The sequence below is a fragment of the Dromiciops gliroides genome, chromosome 2 (assembly GCF_019393635.1).
Source record: "Dromiciops gliroides isolate mDroGli1 chromosome 2, mDroGli1.pri, whole genome shotgun sequence".
NCBI lineage: Eukaryota > Metazoa > Chordata > Mammalia > Microbiotheria > Microbiotheriidae > Dromiciops > Dromiciops gliroides.
Window position 1 is genome coordinate 266,546,429 of NC_057862.1, and position 21,080 is coordinate 266,567,508.

At 38.5% G+C, this 21,080-nt stretch overlaps 1 protein-coding gene across 9 annotated transcripts in view; it reads right to left on the bottom strand.

The window, feature by feature from the left end:
* Positions 1 to 21,080, bottom strand: part of TXNDC16 (thioredoxin domain containing 16) — a 169,287-nt gene that overhangs the window by 86,078 nt on the left and 62,129 nt on the right. For all 9 annotated transcript variants that reach the window (XR_006354987.1, XM_043988163.1, XM_043988161.1 and 6 more), the window contains one exon: positions 348 to 438. Coding sequence is in view for 8 of the 9 variants with exons in the window: in XM_043988163.1 (XP_043844098.1) it covers positions 348 to 438 (91 nt within the window). In the remaining variant the exon portion in view is untranslated. The remainder of the gene's footprint in view (positions 1 to 347; positions 439 to 21,080) is intronic.

Sequence of the window (21,080 nt, forward strand, 5' to 3'; positions counted from 1 at the left end):
TTCTCTTGTAACAGGATTAATGCAGAAATAGGATTAATGTTATTATGTGTATATATATGTGTGTGTGTATATATATATATATATATATATGTATATGTATAGAGATATATAGATATAACCTATATCAGATTACCTGCTGTCTAGGGGAGGGGGGAGGGAGGGGTGGGAGGGAGAAAAATCTGAAATTGTAAAGCATGTATAAACAAAAGTTGAGAACTATCTTTACATGTAATGGAAAAAATAAAATACCTCATACATAAAAAAAAATATTTCTCTTTCAGTTATCAACTGATTTTAAATAAGTGAATAAATGTTTCACAATTTGGAAAGGTACCTAAAATACATACCCAATTCCTTCCAAAAGGGCAGTTTCTGTAGTTAATACAAACTGATAAGCAGTACCATATACAAAAGCAGTTTCCATTACTGCTCTATGTTCTGAAAAAGATGAGGAAAAGAAAAGTTATTTGCATATCCAAATAAGGAAAGAAATAAGAAAACAAGAAAAAAGACTTGTGGGAGCCAACATATCAGAGTAAGCAGAGTAAATAGCACCCTCAAATGAATCCTAGAACAGCAGAACCAGCAAAAAGATGGGGGTGAAATAATCTTCTAGCCTATGAAACTTGGAAGGTCATCAAGAAAGGTTTGTTTCACTTGGGTAATAGGGGAGCATAGACCAGGACAGGAAGCATCCCAGAAAGGCAGCAGCAAGCCCTGCCTGAGCAAACTAGTGGGAGATCCTGAGACCCAATGTGGTAGAGCAGGCAAATCCCAACACCACGACCTCCCATGTGCCTCAGCAAAGCCTGGGGAACAGGCTGAAGCTAGCTCTGAGAACTGCTACATGCTTCAGCATAGCCTGGGGAAGACAGACAGCTACCAGCAGTTTAATTACCAAGTGCTTCATCACAGCTGAAAACGGGGACCACCCACATAATCCAGCATAGCCAGGCAGCCACTAGCATGGGATGCCTTAGCTCACCACCAGGTAAGCTGCAACACCCCTATAGCCTCTGGCAGCGCCAACCACCCCACCCACTACACACTCAATGCAGCATGACAGTAAGGTCCCATGTGGGCGTCAGGGCAACATCAATTACAGCACCAGGCAAACAGCCAGGGCCTAACCCCAGGCACAAGAACAGTATAATTGGGACAGTACCCCTTAAACCCCAAGAGCAGAGTACAAATTTAAAAGTAAGAGAAAAGACCAGAAAAAATGAGAAAAAAAAAGAATCTGATCATAGAAAATTATTATGATGACAGGGAAGATCAAGACACAAACTCAGAAGACAACAATGTCAAAACATGTATGGGCAAAGCCCCAAAGAAAATTGGGAATTAGTCTCAAGCCCAGAAAGAACTCATGGAAAAGCTCAAAAAGGAGCTTAAAAATCAAATGAGACAGGGCAGCTAGGTGGTGCAGTGGATAAAGCACTGGCCCTGCATTCAGGAGGACCTGAGTTCAAATCTGGTCTCAGATACTTGACACTAGCTGTGTGACCCTGGGCAAGTCACTTAACCCCCATTGCCCTGACCAAAAAAAAAAAAAAATCAAATGAGAGGTAGAAAAATTGGGAAAAGAAATGAAAATTATTCAAGAGAATCATGAAGAAAGAGTGAATAGATTGGAAAAAGAAAACAACTCCTTAAAAGGTCAAAATTGGCCAAATGGAAAAGAAGATACAAAAATCCACTGAAGAAAATATCTCTGTGTTATTGTTTTTCCCTACAATTGGCCAAAGGGAAAAGGAGGTACAAAAGCTGAGAAAAACAATTCTTTAAAAATTATAACTGGGCAAGTGGAAGCTACTGACTCTATGAAACATCAAGAATCAATCAAACAAAGCCAAAAGAATGGAAAAAAATAGAATAGAATGTACAATATCTCATTGGAAAAATGACTGGCCTGGAAAATAGATCCAGGAAACATAATGTAAGAATCATTGGACTACCTGAAAACCATAATGAAAAGGAAGACCTGGACAGCATCTTTCAATAAAATATCCATGAGGGGGCAGCTAGGTGGTACAGTGGATGGTGGCCCTGGATTCAGAAGGACCTGAGTTTAAATCCAGCCTCAGACACTTGACACTTACTAGCTGTGTGACCTTGGACAAGTCACTTAACCCTCATTGCCCCTGGGGGAAAAAAAGAAAGAAAGAAAAGAAAAGATTGACAAAAACTGTCCTGATATCCTGGAACCAAAGGGCAAAATAGTCATTGAAAGAATCCACTTATAACCTCAGGAAAGACATCCCAAAATAAAAACTCCATGGAACATTAGAGCCAAATTTCAGAACTATCAGGCCAAGGAAAAAATACCGTAAGTAGACAAAAAGAAACAATTCAAATATTAGGGAACCACAAGCAGGATTACACAGGAATTAGCAGCTTCTACATGAAAGGATCAGAGGTCATGGAACATAATATTCAAAGGAAAACGAGCTAGGACTACAACCAACAATCACCTACCTGGTGAAACAGAGCATATTACTTCAAGGAGAAAAATGGTTGTTCAATGAAATAGAAGGATTTCAAGCTTTCATAAGGACCAGAATTGAACAAAAAATCTGACCTCCAATAATAAGACTCAAGAGAAGCATGAAACAAAAAGGAAAAAGACAGCATAGGGAATTCAATAGAGCTAAACTGTTTATATCACTACATGGGGAGATGTTACTTGTCATTCCTAAGAATTGTACCAATAATAGAGCAGCTAGAAGGAATATACATAGAGGGTTTGGGTATAAGAGGAATTTGAAAGTGACAAAAAAAATTAAGGCATAAGAAAAAGGTGTATACTAGGTGCAGAAGGAAGGGGGTAACTTATTTCACACAAAAAACCTAATAGAGCAGAGGGGAAGACAGGAGGGTGGGCAGAGGGCATCATTTGAACTTTCATGATAATTGCCTCAAAGAAGAAAAAAGATACACAATCAGCCCAATATAGAAATCTATCTTACTAGACAGGGAAATAGGAGGGGTGGAGATTAAGTCAGGGGTGGGGAGGGATTGACAGACGAGAATAGAGATTCCAGAGGAGGTGGCCAGAAACAAAACACTGGTGAGGACGGAGAGTGAAAGAAGAGAGAGGACAAACAGGAGGAAAAATAGGATGGAGGGAAATACACAGTAATCATAACTGAATGGGATGAACTCTCCCATAAAATGGAAGCAAATAGCAGAGTAGATCAAAAACCAGAATCCTACAATATGTTGTTTGCAAGAAACACACTTGAAGCACACACACACACACACACACACACACACACACACACACACACACACACAGTAAAGGTAAGGGGATGGAGAAGAATCTGTTATGTTTCAGCTGAAGCAAAAAAAGGCAGGAGTAGCAATCCTGATCTCAGACAAAGCAAAAGCAAAAAAGAAGAGAGATAAAGAAGGACAATATGCACTATGTGGACATCCAAATTATTTTTTTTTTTAGTGAGGCAATTGGGGTTAAGTGACTTGCCCAGGGTCACACAGCTAGTAAGTGTTAAGTGTCTGAGGCCAGATTTGAACTCAGGTATTCCTGACTCCAGGGCCAGTGCTCTATCCACTGCGCCATCTAGCTGCCCCGCCAAATTATTAAAGGAGAATTTAAGTGAGTTACAGAAAGAAATCACAAATCTATAATAGTGAGGGGACTCAACTGTCCTCTCTCAGAACTTGATAAATCCAATAAAAAAGAGAGAGAGAGACTAAGGGGGTGGAAAGAATATTAGAAAAGTTAGATATGACAGACTTTTGGAGAAAACTGAATGAAGAATGAAAAAAATATATACCTTTTTCTCAGCAGCACATGACACCTACACAAAAAATGACCATGTTTTACAGCATAAAGCAGTATGTTTAGCACTAAGTTATTTCTATCTACATTGCTATAGTTTGTATTAGGAGGAGAGAATGAGGTTGGTGACTTTGCACACTCCTGCTTCACTTGAATCTAATTCATTGCAAGTTGGTCTGGGGTCATCTAGGACCAGGAAACAGGCCGGGTGAGTGAAGAACCTGATTCTCCTTAAATCATACCACCGGGGACTTCTTAAGCTTGGAATACTACAGCCTAGAAACAGTGTCCCACTTTAAGGAGCTAAAAGTCTAGTAAAAGAAAGGCAAGATGAGCCAACAGAGAAAGGTGAGGACCATAGAAAGTTTCTTCAGTAACAAGGAAGACCAAGGGGCACCCTCAGAGGAAGATGTCAACATCAGGGCCCCTATATCTAAAGCTTCCAAGAAAAATACAAATTGGTCTCAGGCCATATTGGTGCTCAAAAAGGACTTTGAAGATAAAGTTAGAGAAGTAGAGGAAAAAATGGAAAGAGAAATGAGGGTGATGCAGGAAAGACAAGAGGAAAAAGTCAACAGCTTGAAAAGTCAAATTGGCCAAATGGAAAAGGAGGTACAAAAGCTCTCTGATGAAAATAATTGCCTAAGAATGAGGATTGAACAAATGGAGGCCAGTGACTTTATGAGAAACCAAGACACAATAAAGCAAATCCAAATGGATAAAAACATAGAGGGCAATGTGAAATATCTTCTGGGAAAAACTGCCAACCTGCAAAATAGGTCCAGGAGAGATCATCTGAAAATTATTGGTATACCTGAAAACCATGATCAAGGAAAAAGCTTAGACACCATCTTCCAAGATATTCTCAGGGAAAACTGCCCTGAAATTCTAGAAGCAGCAGCTAAAATAGAAATTGAAAGAATCCACTGATCACCTCCAGAAAGAGGTCCCAAAAGGAAAACTCCTAGGAATATTATAGTCAAATTCCAGAGCTCTCAGGTCAAGAAGAAAATATTGCAAGCTGCCAAAAAGAAAGAATTCAAGTACTGTGGAGCCCCAGTAAGGATAGCACAAGATCAGGCAGCTTCTACATTAAAGGACCGGAGGGCATGGAATATGATATTCCAAAGGGCAAAGGAAATGGGATTACAACCAAGAATCACCGGGGCAGCTAGGTGGCGCAGTAGATAGAGCACCGGCCCTGGAGTCAGGAGTACCTGAGTTCAAATCCAGCCTCAGACACTTAACACTTACTAGCTGTGTGACCCTGGGCAAGTCACTTAACCCCAATTGCCTCACTAAAAAAAAAAGAATCACCTACCCAGCAAAACTCAGCATTATCTTTCAGTGGAAAATATGGGACTTTAATGAAAAAGAAGACTTTCAGATATTTGTGATGAAAAGACCTGAACTGAATGGCAAATTTTACTTTCACATACAAGACCCTAGAGAACCATTAAAAAATTGGAGCTGGGGGACATACCAGGGGTCGTACAGTGGGTGACTGTCTTGTGTCTGAGGCTGGGTTTTGGCTGGGATCCCCCTGGGGCCAGGGGTGATGTTTTGTCCACTGTGTCACCTAGCTAGGTGATGACATCTTTAGGGTTAAATTGAGGGGTGAAAGGAATTCACTGGGGGAGGGGGAAGGGCAGAAGTGAAATCCTACATGAAAGTAACAGGAAAAGGCTTATGGAGGGGGGGAAGAGATGGGAGAGGAGCAGGGCAGTAAATGAATTTTACATTCATCAGAAAAGGCTCAAAGACCTTGAACTCATTGGAATTGCCTCAAGGAGGGAATAATGTACACACTCAATTGGGTGGGGTAATCTCTCTAACCCTGCAGGAAAATAGATGGGGAAGGGGATAAAGAGAGAGGGGCAAAAGAAGGAAGGGCAGAGTGGGGGAGGGGACAGACAGAAGCAAATCCCTTTTGAAGACTGATAGGATGAAAGAAGATGGATAACAGAATAAATATCATGGGGAAGGGAAGAGGATGGAAGGGAAACAGTTAACAATAGTAATCATGAAAAAGAGAAAAGGGGGAAAAATTGTACAAAAAATATTTATAGCAACTCTTGGTAGAAGCTAAGAATTGAGAATCAAGGGAATGTCCATCAATTGAGGAATGATGGAAAAAGCTGTGTTATATGATTGTAGTGGAATGGTCTTGTGCTACAGGAAATGACAAACAGGATGATCCCCAAAAAACCTTGAAAGACTGATGAACATCGATGTATAGTGAAGTGAGCAGAGATGAGAGGACATTGTGCGTAGTGACAGCAATATTGTTCAATGAGCAATTGTGAATGACATAACTACTCTCAGCAGTGCAGTGATCCAAGACAATTCCAAGGAACTAATGAGGAAGCTTACTACGCACCCCTATAGAAAGAACTGATACAAAGAACATTTGTGGATTGTATATATATAAAACCTGATTGTGATCTTGTGGAGGGGGGAGGAAAGGGAGGGAGGGAGGGAGAAAAATTTGGAACTCTAAATCTTATAAAAATGAATGTTAAAAACTACTCTTATGTGTAAATAGAAAATAAAATAAATGTTTGTTTCTAAAAAAAGAGCCTAGACATCATCTTCCAAGAAATTATCAGGGAAAATTGCCCTGATTTTCTAGAACCAGAAGTAAAATAGAAAATTTTAAAATCTGCTGATAACTTCCAAATTCCAGAGCTCCCAGATCAAGGAGAAAATATTGCGCAGAACCAGAAAGAAACAATTCAAGTATTGTGGAGCAACGAGTCAGGATAAAACAAAATCTAGCATCTTCTACATTAAAGGATCAGAGGGTTTGGAATATGATATTCTAGAAGGCAAAGTAACTGTGATTACAACCAAGAATCACCTACCCAGCAAAAGTGAGTATAATTCTTCAGGGGGGAATGGGAATTCAATGAAAGAGAGGATTTCTAGGTATTCTTGATGAAAAGACCTGAGTTGAATAGAAAATTTGACTTTCAAATAAAAGACTCAAGAGAAGCATAAAAAGGTAAACAGGGAAAAAATCAAAAGGTTAAACTGTTTACACTCCTACATGGGAAGATGATGCTTCTAACTCATAAGAACTTTCTTATTATTAGGGCAGCTGAATGGAGTATATTTAGACAGAGGGCACAGGTGTGAGTTGAATATGAAGGGATGATATTTTTTAAAAAATAAAATTACGGGGTGAGAGAGGAATGCATTCAGAGATAGGGAAAGGGAGAGGTGGAATGGGGTAAAGTATATCACCTAAAAGAAGCAAGAAAAAGCTGGAGTGGAGGGGAAGATGGGGAAGGTAAGGAGAAGTGAGCCTTACTCTTATCAAAATTGTCTCAAAGATAGTAATCTTACACTACAGGAAAGTAGGAGGGGAAGGAGATAAGGGGAGATGATAGAAGGGAGGGAAGATTGGGTGATGGGGCAGTCAGAAGCAAAACACCTTTGAGGAGGGAAAGGGTGAAAGAAGATAGAAAATAGAATTAATGTCATGGGGAGGGAATAGGATGGAGGGAAATACAGATAGCAATAGTAACTGTGAAAAAATTTTGAAGCAAGTTTGTCTGACAAAGGCCTAATTTCTCAAACACATAGAGAACTGAGTCAAACAGTAAAATAAGAGCCATTCCCCAATTGATAAATGATCATATGAAGAGTTTTCCAATTAAATAATCAAAGCTAAATATCGCCATATAAAAAAATGCTCTAACACTATTGATTAGAAAGATGCAAGTCAAAATAAGTCTGGGACACTACCTCATACCTATTAATAGTATTGGATAATAGGACAGCGGAGGAAAATGACAAATGTAGGGAATATGGGGAAAATGAGACATTAATACACTGTTGGTAGAGTTGTAAACTGATTCAAACATTCTGTAGAGCAATCTGAAACTATGGACTGTGGCAAAAAATGGAAGTTTTAGCTGAATAACTTGAGAGTTGAGCGCATGCTACTGAAGCGGCTTTTGAAGGACCTCCCTTTTGGGGAGGAGACCGCGATGAACTTCCGGCACACCAGCTTAAAACTGAGGGAGGAACCAAAGTTCACTCTCTCTCTGGCTTTTCAACTTAGCCGTGGCAGCGCAAGCGGTTTGTGTTCAGCTTTGGGTGGTGTGCTGGTTCTCGGCCTGGAGGGCAGTTTGGAATTCGGTGAGTTTTATAAAGGAAAATAGACTAAGCTTAGATCTAAGATTATTCATTTGTATTTCTACTTTTCTATTTCCCTAATCGGTATCATCTTTTGTTGTCTAATTAATTCCCAAGAAATAAAAACTAATCCCCCACTGATTAAAGCTCAGAGGCTTCTTTTTCTTAGTGGTCTGGGAGATATAGATAGATAGATAGATAGATAGATAGATAGATAGATAGATAGATAGATAGATAGATAGATAAATATAAGGGAAAAGTTAAAAGGGGGAGTTTAATGCTCGTATATCCAATTTTCAATCTCACAGGACAAAGGGCTATAAAACCATGCATACTCTTTGACCTAGTAACACTACTAATAGGTTGCTATCCAAAAAGAGATAAAAAACAAAAAGTTAAAGGACCTACATATACAAAAATATTTATGGTGACCCTTTTCTGGTGCAAAGAATTTGAAATTGAGGAGATGCCTATCAATTGGGGAATGGCTGAACAAATTGTGGGATGGGATTATGATGGAACATATGATGAGCAGGATGCTCTCAGAAAAATCTGAAAAGACACGTGAAATGATGCAAAGTGAAATTTACTGCATACAAAGTAACAGCAACATTGTAAGATGATCAGCTGTGAATGACTTAGCTATTCTTAGCAACACAGTGATCCAAGACAACTCTGGAAGACTTATTAAAAATGTTATCCATCTGAGAGAAAGAACCAATGATGTCTGAATATAGATTGAAGTATAATTTTTTTTAGTTTCCTTTTCTTAAGTTTTTTTGTCTGTTTTCTTTCACAACCTGTCTAACATGGAAATGTTTTACACGTCTGTCTACATACATATATAACTTATACTGAATTGCCTGAGTTCTTAAAGGAGGGCAGAGGAAGGAAAAGAATTTTAAACACAAAGTTTTAAAAATGGATGTTAAAAATTGTAAAATATTTTTGATATCTTTGAGATACAGACCCAGTAGTGGTATTTGCTGGATCAAAGGGTATGTGCAGTTTTATAGTTCTTTGGGTATAAGTTCCAAACTGCTCTCCAGAATGGGTGGACACAACTCCAAAGTTCACAAGCTCCACCGATAGTGCATTAGTGTCCCAATTTTCCCACATTCTCTTCAACATTTATCATTTCCCATTTTTTGTCATATTAGTCAACCTGATAAGTGTGAGACAGAATTGTTTTAATTTGCATTTCTCTAAGCAAAAGTGATTTAGAACACTTCATATGACTATAGATAGCCTTGATTTCTTTATTTCCCATTTATTTAGAATTTTGGTTTTCCCCCAATTATGTGTGAAAACAATTTAAAACTTTGTGTTCCAACTTTTCTTCCTCCCTCCCTTCCCACACCCCACCCCCAAGAACTCAAGCAATTCAATATAAGTTATACATGAGTAGTCATGGAAAACACCTCCACATTAGCTAGGTTGTGAGAGAAAACAGATAAAAACAAAATTTTAGATTAAGGAACTGTCAAAAAAATATGCTTCAATCTGTTTTCAGATACCATCAGTTTTTTCTCTATGGATGGATTGCAATTTTCATAAGTTCTTCAGAGTTATATTGGATCACTGCATTGCTGAAAATAACTACATCCTTCACAGCCAATCATCCTACACTATTGCTGTTACTATGTAAAATATTTTTCTGGTTATGCTCATTTCTCTTTGCATCTGTATTTGCAAGTCTTTCCAGGTGTTTCTGAAATCTGCCTGCTTATAATTTCTTATTGCACAATAGTATTCCATTACATTTATATACCAATATTTGTTCAGCCATTTCCCCAACTGATGGGCTTCCTCCCAGTTTCCAATATTTTTCTCCAACAAAAAGGGCTGCTATAAATATTTTTGCACAGTATTTGCACAGTATTTGCAAAATTGCTGGAAAAAGGTAGGAAAACTTGAATTACATTCTTCTTCCAGAAATTAATTAGCTATGTAACCTCAAGCAAGTTACCATCTCTATTTGCCCCAGTTTCCCAGTTTCCCAGTTTCCTGAACTGAAAAGAGAAAAAAAATAATGGTACCCACCTCCCAGAGTTGTTGTGAGGATCATATGTTAAGCAGTACATTATTATTTCTTTAATTGAATGTAATTGATCCATGCCTGATAACTCTGAAGTATGTCTAAAATGCCAAAAGTAGTAAGATTAATGATTTTATATGGAATAACTTGGAAATGCAATTAACTGAATTAATGTCACCTGAAGTTTTGTTTCATATTTTAAATAAATGGTATTGTTTATGGTTTTCTATTTTTACATTCTCTTATATTGTGAAATTTGAGAGACCATTGTGACAGAAATGCTGTTAGACAAAATGTTTTAATCTGGATAGTGTCACACATGAATTGGAGAGATGATTAAAAAATAGATATTTGAAAACTTAAAAACTTAATAATGTTTATTATAATAGAAAAATTTTATTTGAAAATTTTTGGCTATTATATATCAGGTATTTGCCATATGTCTGATAAATGAAATATTAACTATTAGGGAAACATCATGGAAGATATTCAAGCCCTAAGTTGTGGTTAGTGAAATTTTGCTATATGAGGTAAAAATTTGGAGGACTGTAATTTACTATTGTTTTGAGCTTTGATTACAGGAATAGTTTTTTGAATTGTCATAAAGCCAATAGTAGAAAATGGTATGAAGATGGAAGAGGAAAGACATTAAATACACAGAGCTTCTGACACAATTACCCCCAAAACAGCAATAAAAGAACCCCTGGAGCAGCAAAACCCACAAAAAGATGAGCTGAGATTATTCTCCAGCCAAAGACAGATTAGAGAGGGCTGTGCTGGGCTGCAAGGAGAATCCAACCCCACGATCACACCAACACAGACCCCAGGTACGCTGTGCCAGAGGAACTTACCCCCAAGCCTCCAAATCAGCTGCAGCACCAGCGTCTTCTGGAACTAAGCTTACAGTCGGGTGAGAGGGCTGAACGGCTGGCAAGGGGGGAAATACAAGGGTATCTGTGGGACCTAAGAAGGAATTCAGCTATCCCACCCCAGCAGGGAACCAGGAAGAAATCGTGAGCAGCAGGAGGCCCAGGTGGGGGAGGGGTGCAGGCTTGTCAGAGCTAAGAACCACCACAGCACATAAAGTTCTGCTGGCCGGTTAATTAGCAAGCTGGCTTGAGGTTATCTTCAGACCAGAGAACAGGCCAGGTGAGAGAAAAATCCGCCTTCCTTCAGATGACAAAACATCTGGGCCCCTCTGAAGCTCGAGACAGTGTAGCTTGGAAGGAGGGCCCCAGTGCAAGAGGGAATTAAAAGTCAAGTAAAAAATGGCAAGATGAGCAAGCAAAGAAAGTTGAGAATTATGGAAAGTTTCTTTAGTGACAAGGAAGATTGAGATGCACCCTCAGAAGAGGACAGCAACACTGGGGCCCCTACATCCAGAGCTTCCAAGAAAAATATGAATGGGCCTCAGGCCATGAAAGTGCTCAAAAGGAACTTTGAAGAGAAAGTAGGAGAGATAGAAGGAAGATTTAGAGAGGTGGAGGAAAGAATGGAAAGAGAAATGAGAGCGATGCAGGAGAGTCATGAGAAAAAAGCCAAATGGGAAAGGAGATACAAAAGCTCTCTGAAGAAAATTATTACCTGAGAATTAGTAATGAACAAATGGAAGCTAGTGACTTTATTGAGAAACCAAAACACAATAAAGCAAATCCAAATGAATAAAAATATAGAGGGCAATGTGAAATATCTCCTTGGAAAAACAGCTGGTCTGGAAAATAAATCCAGGAGAGATAACTTGAAAATCATTGGACTACCTGAAAACCATGACCAAAATAGGAGTTTAGACAGCATCTTCCAAGAAATTGCCAGGAAAAATTTCCCTGATATTCTAGAAGCAGAAGGCAAAATAGAAATTGAAAGAATCCACCAATCACCTCCTGAAAGAGATCCCAAAAGGAAAACTCTAGGAATATTATAGCCAAATTCAAGAGCTCCAAGGTCAGGAATAAAATATTGCAAGCAGCTAGAAAAAAGGAATTCAAATACTGTGGAGCTCCAATAAGGCTAAAACAGTATCTAGCAGCATCTACATTAAAGGAATGGAGGGCATGGAATATGATATTCCAGAGGGCAAAGGAACTGGGACTACAGCTAAGAATCATGTACACAGCAAAACTGATCGTAATCTTTCAGAGGAAAAATGGGACTTCAATGAAAAAGAGGACTTTCAGGTATTTGTGACAAAAAGACCTAAACTAAATAGAAAATTTGAAGAGAAGCATAAAAGGGTAAACAGGAGAAAGAAATCATGAAGGATATTAAAAGATTAAACTGTTTACATTCCCACATAGGAAGATAATACTTTGAATTCGTAAGAACTTTCTCAGTATCAGGGTATACACTTAGGCAGAAGACACAGGTCTGAACTGAATATGAAGGGATGATATCTGTAAAGCATTAATTTTTGGTTTATCCTTGTTTTTTGTGGGGCAAGCAGTGTCTTATGTCTGGGGCTGGATTTGGGCTCGGGGCCTCCTTTGTCTACTGTACCACCTAGCTAACCCATGATGGCATCTTTAAAATAGGGTTGAGGGGAGGCGGCTAGGTGGCACAGTGGATAAAGCACTGGCCCTGGATTCAGGAGTACCTGAGTTCAAATCTGGCCTCAGACACTTAACACTTACTAGCTGTGTGACCCTGGGCAAGTCACTTAACTCCCATTGCCCCACAAAAAAAAAATAGGGTTAAGGGGTAGGAGGAATGCATGGGGGAGAGAGAAGGGGAGAGGTACCTCAAATGAAGGAAACAAGAAAAAGCTTATGGAGGAAGAGGGGGAAGGAGTGAGGGAGTGAGTGAACCTTACTATCATCAGAATTGGCTCAAAGAGAGAATAACATACATACTCAAGTGGTTATAGTAATATATTTTGCCCTGAGGGAAAGTTGAAGGGGAAGGAAGGAAAGGCAGATTGGGGGAAGGAGAAGTAAAAAGCAAAACACTTTCGAGGAAGGTGAAGATGTTCTGCATAACTGTAAATGTATGACATATATTGAATTGCTTGATTTCATAGGGAGGGTTGAGGAGGGAGGGAAGAAGAAAATTTAGAACACAGAATTAGTTCAAAGACCTTAATCTCATCAGAACGGTCTCAAGGAGGGAATAGCATACACACCCAATTGGTAAGAGTAATCTATCTAACCCTGCAGAAAGTAGGAGGGGAAAAAGATAAGGAGGGAAGGGTGAAAGAAGGGTGGGCAGAGCGGAGGAGGGGGCAGTCAGAAGCAAAACACTTTTAAAGAGGAATAGGGTAAAAAGAAGATAGAAAATAGAGTAAATATCATGGGAAGGGAATAGGATGGAGGGAAACAGTTATGATGATTGACTATAATGGCAAAACATATGGTACCTACTCTGCCAGGCTAGTGTGAAGAAAATTCTTTGTCAAGTTTAAGGTATTATATAAAAGGTATGATGAACAGGATGCTATCCGAAAAACCTGGAAAGACCTACATGAATTGAAGCAGAGTGAAATGTACTGTATACAAAGTAACAGCAATAGTATAAGATGATCTGCTGTGAAGGATGTGGTTATATTCAGCAATATTACTCTGAAGAACTTATGAAAATTGCAATCCATCTACAGAGAAAGAACTGATGGTATCTGAAAACAGATTGAAGCATTTTTTGACAGTTCCTTTATCTGAAGTTTTGTTTTTATCTGTTTTTTCTCACAACCTAGCTAATGTGGAGATGTTTTCCATGATTACTCATGTATAAACTTATATTGAATTGCTTGACTTCTTGGAGGTGGAGGGTGGGAAGGGAGGGAGGAAGAGAAGTTGACACATAAAGTTTTAAAAAATTGTTCTAAAAATTTGTTTTTACATGTAAATAAAATTCTAAACAGGGGAAATTAAAAAAAAAGAAAATGGCCAGTGCTGCAGTCTGTGAACTGCTAAAGCTGGATATCTATACCTAGGGAAAGTTTTGGGGATGACCTTGGCATAGCCTAAAATAGGATCCTCTTAACCACTGTGCTATTCCCCACCTGGTTAATCTTAAGCCCTGCTTTTAACACCCTGTTAACATGATTAACTTTCAGATATTATTCATGCCTAGAATGAAAAAAAGCTAAGGGAGTTTTTCCCTTGTTATGCTTGATTCTAATAGACTTCAAACCTCTTGAAGGCTAATCACTCCCAGGTGTTCATACAAAGGAGGGAATTCATGTGGGGACCTGACCTAAAAACATGGGGGTGGAGGTGGGGAATTTCCACCCTCTTGGATATCATAGCAAGACTCTAGATACTGTGACCAAAGTACTTCCCAGGTACTTGTGAGTAGTCATGCCAGTGGCTAATTTTTTTGAGTCTGTTGCTGACATGGTATTGGATTCCCCTTTGACTGTATTTGTTCTCCATGAAGTAGATGCTTTACTCAACAGTCAGCACACTCAGCATCTTCCAGCCAGTCACCTCACCAATTTAGAAGCTGGTTTCCTCAGCAAGCCCAATGTCACCATTGAGCCAGTCTGAAACAGCAGGTCCTCAATGTCCTCATTTCCATGAAGAGGGGTGTTTGTGCCTATATGGGTGTGCCTATATGTTGCCATTCATGATGATATCTTGATGGCTCTAGGAGAAGATCAACCTCTTTGGTTGGTATGGTGACATCTTTAATTGGTTCCCTGAAGGTATAGACTCTCTTCCACTCTATTATCTTTGGCTTCATTGATGTCCTCATCTTTATGATATCAGTCTATGCTATAGTCAAGTGCCTCTTTGTGTTTGCTTCATGTTGTTTTACAGCAATAGTTAACAAAATCATGTTCCATCAAATTTTGACCCATTGGTCTTCAGACCACCTTTACCAAAATGAGGGAATGTAGAAATAGAACAAATAATTAGTTTACTAATCACCTTGATTTGCTTGATCTCCCTTATTATACAAGAGAGGCTGAAAAAACCAAATCAAAATCAGTCAATAAAGAGGCAGAATGAGTGTTGCTCAAGCTTGACATACCAGTGATCCTTTGCAGTGTCTACTGGGTGAACTCAGAAAACTTCTCTGCCAGCAACCATAGGGCCACCTCAAACTAGTTCATACCAGCCCCAAATGGACAGAGCTTGCACAAACATCCTGGTTCCAGGTACTCTGTGCTCCTTCTATTCTTCTGTTGTAAAACCATATAAATCACTCTCTAAACCCCCATCTTTGGAGCAATCAGATTACATACTACTTTCTCCGCACACACATGTAATGCACTTGCCAATAAACACTTCCTGTTTTGCACTTGAATTGTGCCTCTATTCCCCATCTGTTTGGGCAAATACTGTACCACAATTAATTTTCCTTAAGCTCATTCTCACCATGTTACTACCCTAGTCAACCTCCAGGGACTCCCAATTACCACTAGGACAAAGTACATGGTATTTGAATTCTTGTTGCAGTTTGACGGTTTTAAAGGTTAAATGTTGGGTAAAGCCAAGATGGCAGAGTAGTGGAAGCACTACAGACCAGCTCTTTAAATATTCTGTTCCAAATAAATTTAAGATAATGACTTAAATTGAATTCTTTAGCAATATAGTCAATAAAAAGTTGGGGCTAATATATTTTTTCAACCAAAAACAACTTAGGATATTGAAAAAGAGGTCTGTGACACTGCAGTAGGAACTAGCAGGAATGCACATGGCAGCAACGCCAACTGTGGGTCTTAGAAATGGCTGCAGCGGGGTGACTAGGTGGCGCAGTGGATAAAGCACTGGCCCTAGATTCAGGAGTTCCTGAGTTCAAATCCGGCCTCAGACACTTGACACTTACTAGCTGTGTGACCTTGGGCAAGTCACTTAAGCCCCATTGCTCTGCCAAAAAAAAAAAAAACAAGATAAAAAAAAAAGAAGTGGCTGCAGCAGCAACAGTGGATAATTTGGAAGCTCTCAGTTTATAGACAATAAGAAAATTATACAACTGGTCAGAAACAGAATACAGAGGATACCTATGCTAGTACCTGGCACAAGACTATACACTGTTGGTCAACTCCATTGGCCATACCCAGTTCCAGGTAGTAGTTCCAAGAAAAAGAGAAATGCTTCCAGTCAAAAGGGAGCAGGGAACCCTGGTGGCAGGTCCAGGTGTAGAGGAGCATGAAGGCTTATGGTTATAAAGGAGCAGGGGCCCTTCCTGCATGAGAAAGAGAACACAGAGCAAGAGAATAATGACCACACATCTCCCTGGATCATACCACCTTGGAAGGACTGAAAACTTGCAAACCCTCGGAACCAGCTCTGAAAACAGCAGGGTGAGAAAACCTGAACCTCTGAACAGTGAACCCCTCCCCCCATCTCTTTAGGTAAGAAAATCTCAACTTTGACATAAAGTTCAATGTCAAGAAATAAGTTGGAAAAATGGGAAAACAACAACAACAAAATAACCTGGTCATAAAAAGCTACTATGGTGACAGGGATGATCAAGACATAAATTTAGAAGAAAACCATGTGAAAGCAGCTACAATCAAAGCCTAAAAGAAAAATGAAAATTGGACACACACTCCAAAAAAGAATTCCTAGAAGAGCTAAAGGAAGGGCAAGAAAATATATGAAAAATCAAGTATGAGTCACAGAGGACAGATTGGGAAAAGAAAAAGAGCACTATAGTTATTATTCTTCATTTTCAAAAAGAGCCAATGACATCATGGGGTAGTTTTGACTTCTGAGTGAATTGGATATAAGTGAGGCACAGTCAGCTTCATTTACTCTTCCTGAAAAACCAAATTCAAATGACAAGACAAAAGTCAAAATTAATGGCAATGACCCAGGAAGCAGTGGATGACCTTGGTGTCTTCAGTGTCTGACCAAGCACCTGCTTTAGCCACCTTCATGGCCATTGGAACAAATTGTCCTCATCTACCCATCCCACTGGGGGAAGTCTTCACAAGCTTGAGGTAGACATCTCCTTAATTCACCCATGAGTTTGAGGCCCACTGGTAACCCTCAAGCTGTTTTAGTCCATTTGCTGAAATGGTTTTTTCAACTCCCTACTACACATGCTACAGCTTCTTGGAGCCACAGATGAGAGGGGGGTAGCAGGTGGTTGCCAAAGGTGAATCTGCAGCTCTGAAAAGAGCTCAGCAAGCCCTCAAACCAGAGGTGCAAGTCTTCCCTGAACATGCCATAAAGCCCTGAGAGAAATATAAGAAAATTATGAAAAGAAAATTAGCAACTTGGCAAAAGAAGCACAAAAAATGCTAAAGAAAATAAAAACAAAACAGAATAGGAAAAGTGAAAAAGAGGTACAAAACCACATTGAAGAAAATAATTCTATAAAAATTAGAATTTGGCAAATAGAAGCTCCATAAGATATCTAGCAAAAAAAAAGCAGTAAAAAATGCAAAAATATAAGAAAATGTTGAAATATCTTATTAGGAAAACAACTAATCTGGAAAATAGAACAAAGAGATAGAACTGAAGAACTATTGGACCATCTAAAAGCCATGATCAAGAAATTAGAAAGGAAAACTGTCCTGATGTCTTAGAACAAGAAGGCAAAATAGAAACTGAAAGACTGCCTCCTGAAAGAGATTCCAAAATAAAAATTCTCAAGAATGTTAGAGCCAAATCCCAGAGCTCTCAGGTCAAAGAGAAAATACTAAATAGTCAAAAAGATACCATTCAAATAGAAAGCCATAGTCAGTTTCACACAAGTTTCATCAGCTACCACACTAAAGGAATAGAGGGAAAGAAGATAATATTAAAACCAAGAATAATCTACCTAGCAAAACTGAGTATAAATCTTTAGGGGAAAAAGAAATAGAGGACCTTAATGAAATTGAGGACCTTTAAGTATTCCCAATGAAAAGAACAGTTGAATAAAATATTTTCTATTCAAACAAAAGACTAAAGAGAAACATAAAAAGGTAAATATGAAAGAAAAACCATAAGAGATTTAATAAGTTTAAACTGTTTACATTCCTATATGGGAAGATGATACATGTAATTCTTTTTTTTACTGCTTAACCAGATTTAATTGTCAAATTGATTCATAATAAGGTCCAAGTTAAACAAGGCATGTATACATTAAAGAAAGCAATACAGAAATGTACTGTATATGAATTGTTTACAAAAACATACAAAATGTTGGATGGCACAAATGATACAGTGCAAATATAAATGGATTGTTTAAGTTAAGTGCTTAACAGAAACTGTCCATCCTTATAAGTAACAAAGAATATTTTGGGGGACAAGAAATATTCCCTATAAAAATAATTCTATATGGTAGAGAGTACTTTATTATTCAGTGTGTATATATGTATATATATTTATATTATATATATATATACACACACACACACACATAAATACATATGTGTATATATATTTGTTTAATGACAGAGGTGGTGTTCATGACTCTTCTGGTTGATTCAGTGAACATATCTTCATTATTTCCATTTTTCATTCCATCCAAAGCTCCAGAAAAGTCTAACTTGCCAACAATCATTTAAAGCGAAAACAGATGAAAGCAGGAGCAGCAGGAGCAACAGCATTATGGGTACCAGCTGGGACAGTGTGTGCTTGCAGGTATCTCTCAGGTATATACATGTAACTCTTAAGAACTTTATCATCTTTAGGACAGTTAGAAAGAGTCTTTATAAACAGAGGACATGGGTGTGAGTCAATTATGATGGAATGATCTCAAAAAAATGAAAGGGTGAGAAAGAAGGATGCACTGAAAGAAGAATAGGGAAATTTATCTCACATAAAGGAGGCATGCAAAAAAGAACTGACTGCTGACTGGCTTACCTCCAGTTAACTAGATTGTAAGCACATCTGGCTGGTTGGTACTTAAGAGGGTATTGTTCTCAGAAGCTAAAAACTTTGAACTTTACATCGAGACCACCTTCGGGTCCAGTGAACCAATGAATTTGAATGACACTAGTCAATCAGCTTGAAGAACCTCCCATTTCTGGGAGGAAGACATGAAGGAGGAAGTGAATGCTGGTGGGGAACTTCTTCCTCTTTGGCTGGAGAGATCATTGTGGTGGCAGGACTTCACATGGGAGCTTAGGAAGACTAGGATTTCCATGCTATAAGAAATCTGTTCTCAATCTTTCACACTTTACTATCTTATATCTTTTAATAAACTCTTAAAAGTCTAAACTCGATGAATTTATCAGTGATTTTAGCGAGTTTCCCCCCCCCAAAATGGGGGGACAAATTAGAACCCACATTTAGATTTTTTTTTTAGTTTCTGAATAGAATTTTATTTTCCAAAATATATGTAAAAACAAAATTTTAACATCAATTTTTAAAAAACTTTGTTGTTCCAACTTCTCTTCCCCCCTCCATTTGCACATTTAGATTTTTAAACACATATGTATATATATATATATACACACACACATATACACATACACATATATGTACACACACACACACACACACACACACATATATATATATATATATATATATATATATATATATATATATATATATATCATCAGTTGGGTATAGAAATCTATCTTACCCAACAAGGAAGTATAATTGGAAAAAGTTATATTGGGGAGTGGAGGGACTGAAAAGGAGAGTGGATTAAGTGAGGCAGTGGTTAGAAGCAAAACAGACCTTAGAGGCAGGAGGGGAGGGGAGGAGAGGGAGGGAAGGAAATAGAGAGAATAAGATAAAAGTAAAGATACTGTAATTACAACTGTAAATATGAATGAGACAAACTCACCCATAAAATGGAAGTGGAAAGAACAGATTAGAAATTAAAATCCAACAATATATTGTTTACAAAAACCACAGCTGAAACAAGAAGACAAGCACAAAATTAAAATAAGGGGTTGAAAAAGAATAATAAGCTTAATATATAGCATAATAAACAAATAAAAAGCATAATAAATGCTTCAGGTGAAATAAAAAAAGGAAGAGGGAGCAATCATGATCTCAGACAAATAAAACTAGAAGATGGTTTTATGAAAAATAAATCAACCATTAGTTAATTTGATTTTTAAAAAAGAAAGAAGAAGGGGCAACTAGGTGGCGTAGTGGATAAAGCACCAGCCCTGGATTCAGGAGGACCTGAGTTCAAATCTGGCCTCAGACACTTGACACTTACTAGCTGTGTGACCCTGGGCAAGTCATTTAACCCCCATTGCCCAGCAAAAAAAAAAAAAAGAAGAAAGAAAGAAGAAGGGGCAGCTAGGTGGTATTGTGGATAGAGCACTGGCCCTGGATTCAGGAGGACCTGAGTTCAAATCTGACCTCAGACCCTTATCACTTAACCCCAATTGCCTCACAAAAAAAAGAAAGAAAGAAGAAAACGACATTACCAGAATCAAAAATGAGAAGGGTAAATGCAACACCAGTGAAGATGAAATCAAGGCAATTACTGGGAGCTATTTTTCCAATAATGGACTGACAATCTCAGTGAAATGGATGACTATTTTAAAATCTAAGTTGTTAAGATTAACAGAAGAAATAGAATAATTGAATAACCAAATTTTCAAAAAAGAAATTGAATAAGCCATAAATGAACAGCACTAGGAACACCAGGATTTCAGCATAAATTCCTGCATGGTTGCTTTTTTGCATTTAGCCTTTCCTAGTGCCAGGGCTAATGCCAAGAATTTCCCTGCACTACCACCCATTCAGTATGCCCTGGCTCAGCAGCCAGAACAGCTGTACACATGTGGAAGCCCTGTGTGTGTGTGTGTGTGTGTGTGTGTGTGTGTGTGTGTGTGTGTGTGTATTTTGGGGGTGGGAAGGTGGAATACCAAATTACTTTCCCTTTAGAGACACTGGATGAAGCCCAATTCTTCCTAATGGACTTGGGAGGTTCATCTAACCACAGCAGGCAGGCAATCAAGCTAATTGCCACTAATACCACTATCTCTAGTCATGGAGTGAACCCATTAGCTTCAGATTATCAAAAGCAAAGTTCCAATACTGGACCTGACTTTGTCACTGCTCATACCAGTGCCCATTCCACTAGGGCCCATGTCACTTGCTGTTTCAATTCTGCTAGGTCCTGCTACCACTAGTAACCACTCCATTTCTTGTTGCCTTTAGGGTCTTGCCCAATGCCACAAGGATCTACATTACTGTGCCCCTGTAGTTGGCCCCCTATGCTAGTTCAGCATTGTCTTGGGCACTGACG